Genomic DNA, 17,803 nt, shown 5'->3' on the forward strand with positions numbered 1-17,803 from the left:
AAGACACGACATTGCCACTAGTTAGCTTAGACAAAAATCCTACCAGACTAGTCTCACAACGGCAAGACTTAACTACCTCCTAACCTACAACCCTAATATTCGACCTCCACATCTTCCTATCATGTGGAGAGCGAAAAAATAGCCAAGAAATAAATCTAGAAAGGTAGTTTATCTTGTTTATTTGAAAAGCTATATCTTTGAATTTAAATTTATTGTTATTACATCGAGACGACATTGTCCTGAGATTAACAAATGACTTATTTATAGCTAGCCGCTTAATCACATAATATCAATGCAAAAAAATAAGCCACAAATAGACACTACTTATCAATAGATAGCCACTAAGTCGTGCTACCAAAAAGAGCCACAAAAAAGCTATCATTGACATACAACATTCAAAAAAACCTACAAATAAAAAAATCAATTCGTATGGTTAAAATTCGTTGAAACACACATAGATGAGGTAATATACAAGAGTTAAAAATTAAAGGTGATTTTAACTGGTTGGAGTCAAAGTTTATTACTAAAAAAACTAGACAAAAAATATTTTTGGTCAATGGGTATAGTTAAAATTCATTAAAAATACATAGAAGAGGTAATATACCAAATTTGAGAAAGATTGGATGTAATTTGAATTGGTTTGGAGTCAAAATTTATAGTAGAAATCGAGTTTAGAAATTTCTCTGTTACACATGTATCTCACACATAAGTATATATAGATATACATGGGATATACAGCAGATGCATTGGCTAATATTAATAGAAATTGGCTATTTGTATGCTTCTCTCTTTAGTCTACCTCCCCACTTTCCTTCTTTCTCCCTCACGTAGCCAATTAGCAGAAAAAGAGCAAAACCAATTATTAATAGGGATCACTAATTCTATTAATACATTACAACATCCATCCTAGAATAAATCTATTCGTATTGTTAGCAGTTGCTGTTGCGTTAACCTCGTTTTCACCCATGGGACTACATGACAAAATGAGGAGACAACACTACATATTAAACAAAAACATTTTAAGAGCTGGATCAGAGAACTATTACTTGGATGTTGATTATTTTCACGGCAATAATGGAGATTGTCGTACATAGAATAATTAAGAGTTAGATTAGGCAAAACATATGCAATGTACTGTATATTCACTTCCTGAAAATTATTCAGTTTGGTTGATTGGAAAGTGAAGAAGATGAGCTAAAACTCCATTAAAAGCTGTTGAAGCCCGCTTAAGCTTTGCTTGAAAATTTAGGGTTTCAAATTGGAATTTATTTCAAGCGAGTGTTGTTGGAATAGATTGGATACATCAAGGAGTTTGAATCTCAATTTGGCTAATTCATACAAGCAGCTAGTGAGTAGCTAGTGAGTATGAATTGGCTAATATTAATAGTATTTTGCTCCAAAATGTTAAATTGGGTAGTTTTAGACTAAGGATATTAATTATGTAGAACAATAAAATAATTCGTTTGAACACATTAAATCATATTGCTTTAGAAGCATTTCAATGTTTGTGTTTCAAGGCAACGTACTTAATCACAAAATCTGTATGAAATTGTATAAAATGCATCAAATAACTATTTTGTTCCTTATTTTGTTCTTTATTATATAATCTACTATTTACTATTATCATTTGCTAATATTACTTATTCTTAGCTTGTCACTTGCCGTAATATTTTTTATTTTAATTTTTCTATTAAGATTTCAGCTACGTGGTATTATATGTTTATTATCATAATCCAAAATTTCAAATACTTTCTTAATTCAAATTAAAATAAGTCTTATCCGTCTATATATTTAATTTATTTTTTTACATCTTAATTAATATTTTGAGCATTATTTAACTTATTTTATTTTTAGAATTAATCCAAAATATAAATACTGTAAAACTATCTCTGTTCTATATGATATTTTAATTAAGATATTTAGAATTTAGTGTTTTATTTATAATTGTCATATCGTATTCTAAATTTGTCACGATCCAAAATCCACTAAAGATCGTGATGGCACCTAGCACCACCGTCAGGCAAGCCAACAGTGGATGATTAACTCAATTACTTATTTTAGTATTTTTGAAATCAGAATTTAATCAATTAAGTAGTAAGAAATAGAATTTTACATGGTAACTGATAATATGTTCACGACTACAACAATGAACCACCCATAAGCACCCTCAAAACCCGGTGTCACAAGTATATGAGTATCAACTAGGAAATATAATACACTGTCTGGAATACAAATTAGAGAGGAGAGTATAAATAACTCTGATGGAGACTCTACAGGCTACGGATCATAAAATAAAATGCAACTCACGATAAGTCCCCGCAACATCCGCGCCTTTGCACCCAGAAGACCGCCAAACATATATGTACCTGCACAAAAATGTGCAGCAAGTGTAGCATGAGTACGTAAATCAGCGTGTACCCAGTAAGTATCTAGCCTAACCCAGAGAAGTAGTGATGAGGGGTCGACATCGACGCTTACTAGTGGTCCAATAAGGCAAATACAGTAAAAAGTAAAACAGATATGGGGCAGAATAAATACGCGAATTAAACAAATATAAATATGTGGTACAATTTTCCTCTCAACAATAAACTCAACTCTCGATTAGCAGTCACCTCCTCCCCCGGAGTACATATATATATATATATATATATATATATATATATATATATATATATATATATATAATGGACCTCACCAGATGGGTCGCCATAATTCAAATCAGGAAAACTCCCAGATACACTGACCTTTTGTACAATTAATATGCATGATTCCATAGAAGGATTTTTACAGAACTACCGAGGCGTACGGCCCGATCCCATCATAACCTGTTATATAACCATAGATATATCTATTATATATATTGTTAGGGCGAATGGCCCGCTCCTATGAGAGTGTGGTACATAATCCTGCTGAGGCGAATGACCCGATCCCTTAAAGTCACTGCCGAGGGTCGAACGGCACGAATCATAGATGTATTTATCCTGCCTAGGCAAACGGTCGGATCTCATTAGAATAAGAAAGTTTTGATGGGTCCTTGACCCTACTCACGAAGGGACAGGTGAGTTTTAGGAAAGCTTTGGGGAAAGCCCTTCGATGAGAACGCATAACGCGGGGGAAATTCGTAGGAGGAGTATAATTATTCTGTGGCAATTCATAAAGTTCGTGTGATCTCTACAATAACGAGTCTACCAATCTACACAAGTCTAGTCTCAAGTTGTAACAAAAAAATAAAGGAATTTAATAGGCAAGAGACTGTTTAAATAGTACAGCTATAGCATGGTGTGAGCCTAAGTCTACCCGAACAATAACATGAATCTAGCTACGTACGGACTCTCGTCATCTCGTGCGTACGTAGCACTCACAACTAGTAGCATATAACAATTACATCACCTAGGGGTGGTTTCCCCCTCAAAGGGTTAGACAGGAGACTTACCTCGCTCTGAAGTTCCATAATCGGCTCCAACGCCACTCTAACACCTCAAATCGATGCACGTCGCTCCAAAACTAGTTAAACAATGTGCAAACCAATAAAAATATACTCTAATACTCATAATAAATCAATTTATAACAATCCCAACTCCGTTCGAAAAGTCAATAAAGTCGATCCTTGGACTCACGTGCACGGATTCCGAAAATTTTTGAAAATAAATATTACCCATAACTCATATGGTCTATATCCATAAAATTATTCAATTTCATCCATGAATCGATCCTCAAATCAAGAATTTATCATTTTTCAACTTTGGGGCTCAAAATCCCAATTTCTACAATTCAAATACGGATAAAAATAATAACCAACGAAAATAATCATGGAGAAACATCAAAATAAAGGTCAGATATTTACACCCTTGTTGAGACGAGAACAACTCCGTAAAAATTATCTCAAACAGAGCTCTAGAACTCAAGATATGCCCAAAATACCAAAATAACGCGGTCTGATTTTTATATACTCAGAGATTTTTGCTTTTGCGACAAAAAATATGCACCTGCGCATTTTCAGCTGTAATTTCTACTTTTGCGGACCAATTTTTGCATCTGCGGGATCGCAGATACACGGACCCAACCTCGCATCTGCGAAGCAACAACATCAGCTCTCTTCTCTGACACTAAAATGAGCATAACTTCTTCATACGATGTCCAAATTTGATGATTCTTTTTGTTTTGTCTCCGTAATTACGATACGGATCTAATGCTTTAATCAAAACAGAAATTAGAGCTCATTTGCTTAATGTGGTACCATTTATGCTTGAAGAAATGAAGTCGAAACATAAAAAATGAGCGCAACACAACCCAAACCTATTCGAAACTCGCTCGAGCCCCTCGGGACCACGTTCGAACATACCAATAAGTCCCAAAATATAACGCGGACCTACTCGAGGCCTCAAATAACATCAAACAATATCAAAACTATGAATCGCACATCAAATCGAACTTAATGAACTTATATACTTTTAACTTCTATAATTTGTGCCGAAACATATCAAATCAATCCGGAACAACTTCAAATTTTGCACACAAGTCCCAAATGACATCACGGGCCTATTCCAACTTCTGGAATCGATATCCGACCCCGATATCAAAAAGTCCACTCCCGGTCAAACTTTCCAAAAACCTTTAAATTTCCACCCCGACATAATCTACGGACCTCCAAATCCACATTCGGACGCGATCCTAAGACCAGAAATTACCATACATAGCTATTCCTAGGTTCAGAATCCCAAACGGACATTGATAATATTAAAATACACTTCAACCCAAATTTATAAAAATTCTTCCAAAATGCCAACTTTCCATAGCTGTAACGCTCCCGGATCATCCAAAACCCGATCTGGATATACGCCCAAGTCCACAATTATCATACGAACCTATTGGAGCCTTCAAATCCCGATTCCGAGGTCGTTTACTCAAAAGTCCAACCTTAGTCAATTCTTCCAACTTATCCGAAATGAGAATTTTCTTTCCAAATCAACTCCGAACTTTTCGAACTTAAATTCCGACCACACGTGCAAGTCACAATACTTGAAGTGAAGTTTCTCAAGGCCTCAAACCGCTGAATGACGCGCTAAGGCTTAAAACAACCGGTCGGGTCGTTACAAAATTATAATTATTTGAATTCTCTCAAACTCGAAAGTATTAATAGATAAATTCTTTTATTATTTTGTCATAAAATCTATCGATAAATTTAATAATTTCATTATACTATTATGTGCAATAACCAATATTTCCTTCTCTTTTATTTTCAATATAAATTTTGAGTTTCAGTTTTAATTATTAAAATCACCTATATGAGAATTTAAATTTTATTTTTAATCTGTGGGTTGAATTTTCCTTCTTTTTTCTCTCTCTCCCATTTTTTTTTTTTTTTTTTTGGTTGGAGTTCTTTCATTGTTCAAATGTTCAACATCCTTTTAGTTTTATTTATTAAAGTTTTAATTACGTTATCTTATACATATAATTTCATTTTTCTCATCATAATTTTACAAACCTTATCATTTTTTCAATTCTAAATAGGCCATATTCTTTTATATTTTTATGCTAAAGCTTTTGATTTAATTTTTTTTTCTCTTTTTATTCATTATTTATCATAGTCGTATTATCCTATACTTAGTAACTTTATATTGGCATGTGACATTTTATTAACTTATCACTTGACTTAATTTATGTTGTATTCATGCTTTTATAATAATATAGATAGATAGATAGATAGATAGATAGATAGATAGATAGATAGATAGATAGATAGATATAGTTATTTTATTATTGAAATTTAATTTTTAATGTTTTTATTCTATTATTTATTAGTCTCTTTATAGCCAATATATTTATCACATATTCATTGACATAGAAAAACATTTTTTTAAAAAAAGGATGTAAACTTTGGACTATTTAAAATCCAAATTATGTCACATCGTATTCTAAATCTAAATTCCAAAGTATAAACGGAGAAGCTCTTTTATTATTTTGCAATAAAACCTAGCGATAATTTATTATAATGTAGATATAGATATAGATGTATATACAGATATAGATATAGATATAAATAATAAATATTGTGGTTAAAATTTCCAAGTGACTTTTTATTAATTTGTCATTTGGCTTAATCTCAATATATATATATATATATATATATATATATATATATATATATATATTCAGTATAAAAATATCTTAAAGTATAACGGAGTAAATTAAGAAATATTTTTTATTATACTAGGTATTTTAAACCTTCTCCCAATTTTAATTATTAAAATAATAGTTTATTATAATTCACATTATTGAGGAGTGACTTCTGACCTTTTGAAAATATATGTAACAACCCAACTGATGTTTTGATAGTTGATTCACGATCAGGAGGAGAAATCATGGACTGGCCTTTGACTAAGAACAACCCCGTTTATTGGGGTTTACTTTTTACTTCTTCAAAAAAAATAAAATCCAAAATCATGATTTTATTACCACTTTAAACAGAATATACACTTTGAAGGAGGGGATAGCATGGCCTTCTATTACACTTTGAGAGAATGGCAAAGCCATCTCATATATTGAACATAAAACTGTTTGTTGGAAACAAAAAAGGAATACTCTTATCCAGTGGTAATAAAGCTGGTGTCATGGTTGCTCATATACAAGGACCCTTGACCTTCTCCTCTTGACTCGGAAAGATGGCAATTGCCACCTATCTACCTTTACAGTTTGTTTGGATAGTTGTTATATATTGTATTGTAGCGTATTGGTACTTTAAATATACCTTACGACAAAAATTATCACTTTATGGAACGGCCGATTTAATGTGGTCGCGTCGTTACCTTATTCTTTTCTCACATATGTCTCTTCCATATTATTAAAAATCTTATTTTATTCTTTACCCTATTTTTTTATCTAATAATTCTACCTCGTATCTTACTTTTTCTTTATAATATTATAAATTTATTCTTTATATTGTTGGTGCATGACATCATGAAATGACTGAAAATAATATAACATATCCAAAGATTGTATATAGTAAAACAATACAGTACAATAAAATACAATACAATATTATACGATACATTATGAAACAATACATAACAACTATTCAGTGGCGGAGGTAGAGTGTCGGGACCGGGTTCGGCCGAACCCAATAACTTTGATTCGAACCTTGTGTTTGTCTTACGAAATCCATTGAATATATATAAATGATTAATTAAGAACCCAGTAACTTTTAATGATTAGAATCCCAAACTCATAAGCTTGAAATCCTAGCTGCGCCTCTGCAACCATTCAAACAAGCTGTTAGTAAACCTTTAATTTGTCTTGGCATTGTCTCAAAACATGTATATATATGCATTGCTTCTTGCTGATGACTTGAAGAAGCCGTTTTATCTGCTTCTTGATTGGCCTCTCTACAGCAGTGATTAGTAAAGAAGCCTCTGCCTTCTACTAACTTCATGGTATCCTTAATTAACACGTTACCACACTGTTGTTTTAAATATTTCCATGTTTGCTCCATAACGGCCTATTAGATCTTAAATTGCACTTTGGGGACTTCAATTGCATTCGTTGCCCTTTGCAATTGAAGTCTGATGTGAGGGTTTTGCAATCACAGCTGTGCAGACCAAGGAACTTCGACCAAATGACTTTCCTTCTGCTGGCTTTGCCGAGTTCTCTTGTTCACTCTTTGTTCAGATATTGAAATTAGATTAATATTCATTTTTAATAGATATACTTACTGATTGAAAGATCTCTATATGGATACGGAGGTTAGTTTTGGACCAAAAATGGCTTTTAAGAATTTAGGGATGTTGCGTTAACAGTAATTTGAACATAAACAGATCCGGACGTATTTGGTTAAAAACTTGCGTCGGTCTACAAGGAACCTTCAGCTTGTATCTTCAACAAGATACCATTTCCATGCAAAGAGTGCTCCTGTAAGTCTAGATTAATCAGTAGGTTCAAGTTTCCCCCCGCAAAAGTAGTGTTGACGTTTTTAAAAACAAAATATCCTCGCGGTAGAAACTAAGAAATGCTAACCAATAGCGGTCCTCCGAGGGAAGGGCAAAGGAAAAAGATAACAAACGGTGTATAATACAGTCACATTGCATATTTATTTGTGCTTAGAGCATTTCTTCTAAGACGAGCAAATTCATTCAACCACTTCAGTACATAAAAATTTGAGCAAATAGAAACACCACCTATTTGGCACAGAACTAACCTGCACCAATGATCACATAATCTACATGTTATCCAGTTCCTCGACCATAAAAGATTGGTCCAACTGAGAAACAATGGACAATATTGGACAACAAATCCTGACACTAACAAGCTCAGATTTCACAGATTTTAAACTACATGATATGCAAATTATAGACTTCAGCTACTATTTGTTAGGTTAAGCCCTAATATCCAATCCACAATAATGTAGCGAGAACTTCATTGACCACCCTGTGTGGGCTCTGTTTGTGATGAATGCTGGGTATCTTTGCCTAGATGTACGTCATTTCTACTAGGTCTCGGATCTTCTCGCCCTGGAACTTCACCAAGTCTCTCCTGCAAAGTCAAATCCAGTGACTCATGAATTTTCTAAAAGCGAAGACAGGAAAAAGAGAATTAACAATTTCAATTCCCTTCTGCAGTTAGAAGGTGACAAATAAAGTATGGCGAGTATTTACATAAGCACTTTAAACCATGTCACAGTCCACATCAGGTAAATTTTAGGTTGGTTGTTTCTGCAGCTAAGAACATTAATGCTTTGACCTTCCACCCTCAAGTTTCTTCATTTTGCAATGAGTTATTTGTTGGCAACTATTGAATCCTTCTTTTTCTCTTCTTCTGATAAAAGTTATAACTGAAGAAGGGAAAAGAGACAATACCTTAAGAGAAGCATTCTGAGCAGCAAGTTGGTCATGCTCACTCCTCAGACGATTCAGTTCTGCTCTAAGAGAGGCATTTTCTTCCTTTAGAGCTTCAGCACGCTGTGCTAGTTCATCACACTCTGCCTGGCTCCCAAAGGCAAAGTGGAGTCAGAGGTCATTCCAAATTTGCAAAGAAACAAGAAAAGAAATATCAGTACCTGCTTGCGTAACCTAGACCTACGCGCAGATTCCCTGTTGGACTGCTTTCTTCTCTGCCTCTTAAGCTCCCTTTCATCCTATTCAAGGAAAATACATGTTCTAGGTTACTATGGACTAAGTTACAAATAAGGCAAAGGAAAATAAAGGGTGACACGTCCACAGTTAGAAACAGAAGAAAAGGACATCTGAAGAGCATGGAGGTTACGGTGTTCAACTCTGAGTACTCAGCAAGGCTACGATACCCAGGCAAAGATTATGTGTGAGAACAAATTAAATGAGCTCTACCAGTAATCCTATAACGACTATATTGAACACTAATTCATACTGCTCCCATGTAACTAAAATATACAAAAGTATGCTATCTGCATATTTATATCTATCACCACAGCCTTGTTTTTATAATGGAACATACAGAATTGTTCTGCCACATGCTAAGTTAAAGCTGGAAAAGAAGAGAGTGGATTTCAGGTGTTTAGATATTTCAAGCACAAGCAGTAGTTGAACCAGCATAATGAAAAAGCTAGCAAAAGGGTAGGTAAAAAGTTAATAAGACAGATGAAACTACCTGAATCCACATTTGTGATTGGACAATATCCCTTGATCCAGCAGTAACCATTCCTCCAGCAACTGAAGCAGACGGTAACTTTCCATGAATTGCAGGTATACTCGGTGAAGCGGCAGCACTCCAGTAGTCCATACCAATATTCAAGTTGGTTGTGGGACCAGGAATACCTCCAGCAGCTGACATTGGCATGATTGGCATAGTTTGGTTGATCAATGAATGGGAAGCACTAGTTCCTCCATTTTGAGAACTATGAGCAGAATTGCCATTTCGAGATGCTTCAGCTATAACAGAAACGCCATACTTTTCCATCAAATAAATGCATTGGCAAAACTCATGACAAAATGTTTAAAGCAAATTCATACCACCAGAACCTGAATCTTGCCTGCCTGCTGACTTCATTGGTGACTCCTGTACACAATCAAGAAGAAAAATACTCAAAGAAGGCACCAACTACTAAATACGACTACACTGTTCCCATGTATACTGACTGCAAGGGTAATGGATGACCAAAAACCTATATGTGAAATCCTAATGCGTTAAGATGGAAAGCTTATTTAATAGTTTGTGTAAACATAATCCACCATAAAAACTGCCAAGGACTAGATATGAACAAATCAAATATCCACCACATAATACCCACATTTTGAGAATTTGCATCACTCCCTTCGCTTGAGCCTTCACTTCCACTCTCGGCACTGCAAGCCCAAATTGGCAAAGGTCAAACTTCTTAATAACTGACAGGATGCCCTTTTAAGTTTAACAACCAAAACAAACATGCAGATTAAGCAAATGATAGCAAATATGTTCATGGGCAACAAACAGATCCAATTGAACCAGAATCTCCAAAAGAAATCTATGCAGACCACATAGAAACCTAAAAAGAGTATATAGCATTATACATTTTTTGGACAGCAAGTTCCCAGCCAAGCTAAGGATACGACAGGACAATATTTAACCAAGAAAAACTTGATTGAAGAAAAAGGAAAAGAGAATGCACTCTGAATGCAGACCCAGTAAGAAACCATACTCTCAAGTCTCAACTGGTGATTTCTGACAGCAACTTATCCCAATTGATCTAAGGCATATCGGCTATCATTATATACAAGCAGCTAAAGCAAATAAATAAATGGAGCACAAACTACAGTCATGAGATAACCTCAAACCACTTCAATAGAGAATGCATACTTGACAAAACCCACAAGACCAACTACTGATTAAGCTGATTACATTATTCATATACTAACCATCTCAATCAAGCTGCTTGTGTTTAGCAGAAAGAAATAATCAAGGCAATTTGAAGCAATCTAGACCAATTGAAATAGCAAACGATCATCTGCCTTTATATATAATTTCAGCTTAAGTGTCTACTGTCACATATCAGCAAAGTTCGAGGGCAATGAAGAGGACAGAAAAGCTAAAGGATTAGGAGACTAGTGTTAATACCCATCTCCAAGTGGTAACATCATTCTGTCTGTCTTCATTTTCCACGACTTCCTCCTTTCAAACAATTTATTCAGTTGAGATATCGCGTACCTTTTAGAATAGGCTCCGTTTGCAGATGCTCCAGACGTTTTACCAGGTTGATTATTCTTTCCTGTAATCATATTCAAACTACCCAAGCTTCCCTTAGATCTTTTAATAGGCAGTTTCTCCTTTCCCTCAGATGATTTACCATCTACTTCAGCATTGCCAGAGGTGTTAACCTACAAAAGTTCAAATATCAGAAGCACCACAGAAATCGGAAATTTGAACCATTAGTATCATCGAACAGAATCACTAAACATATCTAGCTTTGGTACTTACTGCAGCTTCAGCAACGCCGTTTGGAGAAGGCATCGCAAAGGGGCTGAAGGGGTAAGATCCCTGATCAATATGAAAAAAAAATGTCTGTTAGCACTAAAACACGAGCTACTGGTAGCAAGCTGAGAAATATCACGGAACAAGAAGATACCGGAGGAATAGATGGATGAGCATATATTCCACCATGGGGATACATTGCAACATAAGGATGCGGTGGAGTACCATAGGGTGGCATAAGATGCTGAAAACGGGAAAACATTTTGGTTAAGAAAGACAATAGTAACTAGTATGAGTTGGAGCCTCAAAATAATAGTACATCCCTTTCGAAATAAATTCAAATAAGAAACAGATATTGTAAATTTTGGCATATGACTCCAGATGCTTGAATCCGGGAGAATTCACCAGAAGTCTCTACTTTTAGAACCATGGAGAAGCAGGAAACTAAAAACCAGCACAATAATTGAGCAGAAAGATAATTTAACTCATACATCCTTTATAATTAGCTAATTGACAAAACCAGTGAGAGTGTCAACCAAAAGGTCGAACTGTGGAGAAGCACTCTAGAAAACAGCGGTTTTTAGGATGAGAAGAAGTAAAATGGAATATATTCAATGTAAATTTAGTCAGCATAAGAAGAGTGAAGTTGACATGAGATTGGATGGGTTTGCTGTGCGTAAATGCAAACAATTAAGATATCTTGGATGGACGTTCCAGAAGAATGGTACGACATATGAAGATGTTACTCACAAAATCAAAATAGGAGGATTCAAATGGAGAAGTGCTATTGGGGTGTTATATGATAGGACGATACCTACTTAAGTAAAAGGTAACTTCAATGAAACAGTGATAAGACCGGCAAATGTTATATGAGAGTGAACGCTGGACCATTAAAATCCAACATATCAACAAGATGAGTGTCGCAGAGATACGGAGGCTAAAATGGATGTGCAGTCATATAAGATTAGACAAGATTCAAAATGATAATATTCGGCAAAAGATGCAAGTAGCACACATCAAGGATAAAATGAGAGAAGGTCGATTGAGATGGTTTGTCCATGTCGTGCGTCGACCTCCCAATGCAACGATTTGCAGGTGTGAAACCATGATGGGTAAAGATGTTAAAAGGAACAAGGTAAACTTAAAATCACATGGATAAAATTGTCTAGAAAGCCCTACAATCTCTTGGAATCCATGCAGACTTAGCAAAAGATAGCATGAATCAAGAAAAAGATCTACATAGATGATACCAACTAGCTAGAAATATTTTTTAGTCATATTAGCACGCTTACTTAAAGTCTTCGCTTTCAACGGGTCTCTTAACCTTGCCGAGATTTATATTCCAGTAGAAAACATAGAGAACTCCTAGTGTTTTTGATTTTTAGTTTATTTTGTATTATATTGGTTTGAGATGAACTTAAAATGGGGTGACATGGAGTGTTGTCTTTGTTGTTGTTTCTACATCTTTGAAAATATCTTTGTGAGCTTCGCACAGCAGGTCTAAACCCAATTAAAGGAGGAGAGTTGCAGTAGGTTGACAGCAGCATAAATATAGCCATAATATGGCTGGTCCTTAAACATAATGGATTTAGAGGATTCATATGACTAGTTTGGGATTGAGGCGCCACTATCATATACATCCATGTAAATTTGAAGAAAATTTGAGAACCTTTGACTTTAACAAGCAGCCTCTTGCATAACAATTGTTGCTTTTATTCAAGCAGTTAATTTTGCAGTCTCGTGTTTGTCACCTTTATTAGCACTTGAGAATCAATGAAGACGTCAACAGAACCACATGAGTTAGACAATTGGATTAACAAAAACACAATTATTTTCTTGATAATTTACGATCACTAAAAGTCATTTAACACTTGAACTAAGAAGATGAAGATGGTCAAGAATAGGTTTGACCTACCAAAAGATTATGTATAGCAAGCAACTTAAACTCCATATCTAAAGGTGTTCAAGAGGCCGCATCAACACAAAGTGGTACCAAATTTCCCCAGTTTATTCTTAAAAAAGAGCTTTAACCAGCAACATAGCTGCTTGAGAGCTTAAACTAGACATGCATTGACTGTAATGTGGAAATTCATGAGCCACAAAATGTTTACTTACATAATTTTCGTGATAGAAAAACTGAATACTGAATCATGACGAGAACGGTCGCGGAGTATTTCAATTATTCTATCCTTTTCACTGAACTTGTCCATGTATATGTATGTATAAAAAGTGAGAGCACCATAAAATATACAGAAACCAGGGTTTTCACCATTAAAAGCATCACAAGTCAGAAAAGGCTCTCCTTTCCAATGTAAAGCTATCTTATACATCTCAAAGATTTAAATGAGAGCATTTTGAGTATTCGAAAGAAAGGAGACTAAGACAACTGCACAAATTTAGGCTACGACATGCTTAATCATTACATTAATTTTAATCTTCAAACTACCAAACTTGAGCTCTCTATATTTATAAATATAGTTCTAGTTAAGACGGTTTTTATTACTGATTAAGGATGCCCTCGAATTGTAACAATGAAAAAGGGGTTTATAATGCCAATTATAGATGCCTTCCTCAAAACAATACAGCTAATAATAAAAATATAGCAGTAATATTCTGACACAAAAAGATGTTTCAAAAACATGGTATCTACGTCCATAATTAAGGAGGACGCTGAAAATAAAATGACTGACTTTTAGCATTCCTAAGAGACAAGATTATTCAAGAAACTATCATCACAGAGCCAAATCAATCATTCAAAGTGTGAAATATACTGAAATTAACTAGTGATATTTTCATTTTTTTCAATAGAGTATTCTTTTTTGAAAAACAAAAAAGAATTTGCCCCCAGAGGATAAGGACATTACTGAATCCAAACATGTTATAAAAGAAATTAACAATAGAATAATGAGATTTCAATGCATGACATGAATTTCGCTAGCAGGAAAGCAGGTGTAACCAGTAAATAATTACTAATGCTCACAAATGAGGATGCTTAAGAGCAAAGCTCATCAATGACAAAATAAGCTTCCTGAAACTCTCTAAAGTACAAGCTCAACTCTCTCCCATTTCAAATCCAGAATTGGTCACAGCAAGCACCTGTTCAATGATTATCAGACTAATACCGTGTATATCCGTCATTATTGAAACATAAAAAATTATCCACAAACATGCTTGCCCACAATGATGCAATGCAAAGCCAGCAGATCTAATTTTGAAGGAACACATAACAGGACATGAATCATAATTCCTCCATACCTGAACTCCCCACATGTAAGGGTGTGCTTGAGAACCTGACGCCAAGAATCCATGTGGAGGCATTGGAGAATATCCCTGCACGCGGATAATCCATGTCCATTGACTACCAACAAATGAAATGGCAACAAATGAAGTAAAAGGCTAAGTAACAATGCTACAGAGAAACTCAACCTGAAAGCCGGACCATTCCGGATTTACTGTACCAGTGGCAGTTGATGAAGCCTGCTCCTAAATAACACAAAAAATGATGCTTGGGATTTAGGCAAGCTGACATGATATCTAACAATTCAGGTGATTAAATTAAAAGGAAAAAAACAGTTACCGCCTCCTTTGACTCCTTTGCCTCCTTCGAGGATTTGTCAATATCACTGCTCCCCATGGCCACTACCTCAATAACTGCTCAAACCATCCTGTCATGCAAATTAAACACGCATACATGAAGTTCTTCATGAGAGTCAGCTGAAGTTGTCTTTTTTCAACACACACAAATTCAAAGCATGAGTTTACATATGTCGAAAGTAAAACATGAAATAGACCAATGAAGTGGAAGGAGAACCATGAGGTCTCGGTTCAAATCCCCAGTGGGGGCAATAAACACTAGGTGATTTCTTCTCATCTGCCTGGGCCTTGGAGGTCAGAGTTACTTGGTAACTGTGCTGGTGTGAGATAGCAGGTACCGGGTAAAATAGTTGAAGTGCAACACCGAATATACAAAAATTACCACAAACTAACACATGCAAATACGGACAAATTTTATCAAATTTGCAAAACTATACCAAATAATCAAGCTAAATCAACATTACTCGCTCATCCCAAGTGCCCATTCATTAAGATTTGCAATTACCTTGCTATAATCTCCAAACTTTTCCGCGAAGATAAACACATACACCACTGAATCTGAAGAATTGGGGTCAGCTTCAGCTATAGTATAAGTCCCTGAGTAAAATTGGTTTTTTAGCCTGAAATAGACTGTTAAAGTGTGCGTTTATGTGTCTCTGTGTGTGTGTGTATGAATATGGGGCTTAGAGGTGCTGCTTAAAAGGTGGCAACAAAACAATCAGAGAGTGAAATTGAAGCATAAAATTGAGGGAATAGCGATTGGGAAGATTAAGAAAGAGAAAGGGGGGAGAATTTTAGAGAGAGAAAGTTAGGGCTTTGCTTTGGGGGGAAATCGGCGACACAGTGCGTCCCCTGTCCCGGTGATTTGCGGGGAGAGAGAGAGAGAGGAGAGAGAGAGAGAGAGAGAGAGAGAGAGAGGAGAGAGAGAGAGAGGAGTGTTAGTTTCGATCGATCGTTGATTGGTTGGTGACCTGGTGCGCTGACCGTGTCGTGGACCCTCTTCAACGGCTCAGATTCATTTATGTATTACGTCTTCTTCTTTTCTTTTTTTCTTTGGCCAAATTTTAGACACTTTAACCGAGACTATTACCTATCAAAATACCTCAAGTGTATTCAAAACGGTTAAGGGTGATATTTACCCATCTACTCTTTAAAATGGTTTTATTTGTACTTCGTTATACTTTTTTTTTATATATTTATCCTTATCGATCATACTTCCTCATGTACTCTTCAAAAAGGGTTATATTTGCACTTCGTTATACTTTTTTAACATATTTATCCTTACAATTATACTTTAGGATCATATTTGCCTCATCCGTTAGATCATCATGTCCCACCTTTGTTTTCCTACATGGTGCCTATGTGAATTTTTTTTTCTTCCAATTTAAACATGGTCACCCATTTAAGATAATTTAACCCGTCCACCCAACTTAAATAAGACTTCATTAACCCATTGTTGTGCAACTTCTCGTAATTTACTTTGGTTACTGCAATAATTGTGAGATGTATTAGATTAGTGATTTTGAGTTCAAAGTTATTGTTTGCCAATATGTTGTCGTTGCTATATCGCTATTGTATTTCGCACAATCTTCGTAAATGCCATATCAGGAAATTGCTTTTCGTAGACCAATCATGGTCAATTGACCCAGTTTATACTTTACAGAGTTGTATCTCTACAAACACTTCAACACATCATTGAGTGATTCATGTCTCCTAACTCCTAAGTATTAAAGGGAAACAAATTAACATAGACAAAGGTAAAATAATTAAATAAATCAATTAGAGATAACACTATAGTTTCATTCACTCACTGTCCAAAATTTTCTCACTCTCCGGAAAATATGGAGCTGACCCGGAAAAGAGAGATGGACGAGTGGGGGGATGGGAATTAGGATTTTTATTTATTTTAGTTAGTGTGTCTTATTTAAATTGGGTGGGCGGGGTTAAATTATCTTAAATAGGTGACCCTATTTAAATTGAAAGAAAAAGAAATCCACATAGGCGCCATGTAGGAAAACAAAGGTGGGACATGGCGATCTAACGGATGAGGGACAAATATGATCCTAAAGTATAATTGTAAGGATAAATATGTCAAAAAAGTATAATGAAGGACAAATGTAACCCTTTTTTGAATAGTACAGGCTAAATATGATCCTAAAGTATAACGATAAGGATAATATATCAAAAAAGTATAATGAAGGACAAATATGACCCTTTTTAAAGAGTACGGGAGCAAATATGACCCTTTTCCGTATTCAAAATGTGCCTAGTGAACACAAATTTATCTCACTCTCGTATCACTCTCTGACTTGGCAAATTGAACCAATTAGAAAATTACAAATCAGCAAAAATATAAATAAAATAGAAAGAAAGGATCAAGATACTTCCAAATTACTACCGCTCCAAACCGGCAAAAGTCGCAGGAAACGTGAAATGATCAAATTAACTAGACGAAAGGTCAGAATCAGGGGTGGATCAACAATATCAGTACCCTCGGGAACCCAGTAAATTTTACCTGAGCCTTGTATTTGTATCGAGAAATTTATTAAATGTATAACTATTTTTAGCTTGGAACCCATAAGTAAAATGAGCTTCTGGTCTTGTGGCAAATGGAGGAACCAAAATAAAGTTGTATTCTTGAATTCTTGAATATGTGGCGAGGGTTCGAATCCCGTCATTTACTTTTTAGCTTCACTTTTATTTTTTTGACAAAACAACACCCGTATGGACTTTTTTTTTTCTTTTTTTCTTTTAAAAAACAGACCTGCCAACATTAAAAAAAATTCTTACTTGCTGA

At 35.1% G+C, this 17,803-nt stretch overlaps 1 protein-coding gene across 2 annotated transcripts; it reads right to left on the bottom strand.

Annotated features, from left to right (window-relative positions):
- Positions 1-8,051: 8,051 nt before the first annotated feature.
- On the bottom strand, positions 8,052-16,111 carry LOC107805713 (bZIP transcription factor 16). Of its 2 annotated transcripts, none has more exons than XM_016629786.2 (13): positions 15,512-16,111; positions 14,990-15,077; positions 14,839-14,895; positions 14,668-14,742; positions 11,567-11,656; positions 11,419-11,478; positions 11,149-11,318; positions 10,256-10,310; positions 9,987-10,023; positions 9,616-9,896; positions 9,050-9,127; positions 8,850-8,975; positions 8,052-8,526 (listed from the first exon to the last, which is right to left on the bottom strand). In XM_016629786.2, the coding sequence occupies exons 2-13, from the start codon at positions 15,044-15,046 to the stop codon at positions 8,410-8,412; spliced, it is 1,203 nt and encodes a 400-aa protein (XP_016485272.1). In that variant the 5' UTR covers positions 15,047-15,077; positions 15,512-16,111; the 3' UTR covers positions 8,052-8,409. The 2 variants fall into 2 exon arrangements, with proteins under 2 accessions (XP_016485272.1, XP_016485271.1); XM_016629785.2 differs by having other exon boundaries at positions 9,978-10,023.
- Positions 16,112-17,803: the final 1,692 nt, after the last annotated feature.

The sequence above is a fragment of the Nicotiana tabacum genome, chromosome 23 (assembly GCF_000715075.1).
Source record: "Nicotiana tabacum cultivar K326 chromosome 23, ASM71507v2, whole genome shotgun sequence".
Lineage (NCBI taxonomy): Eukaryota > Viridiplantae > Streptophyta > Magnoliopsida > Solanales > Solanaceae > Nicotiana > Nicotiana tabacum.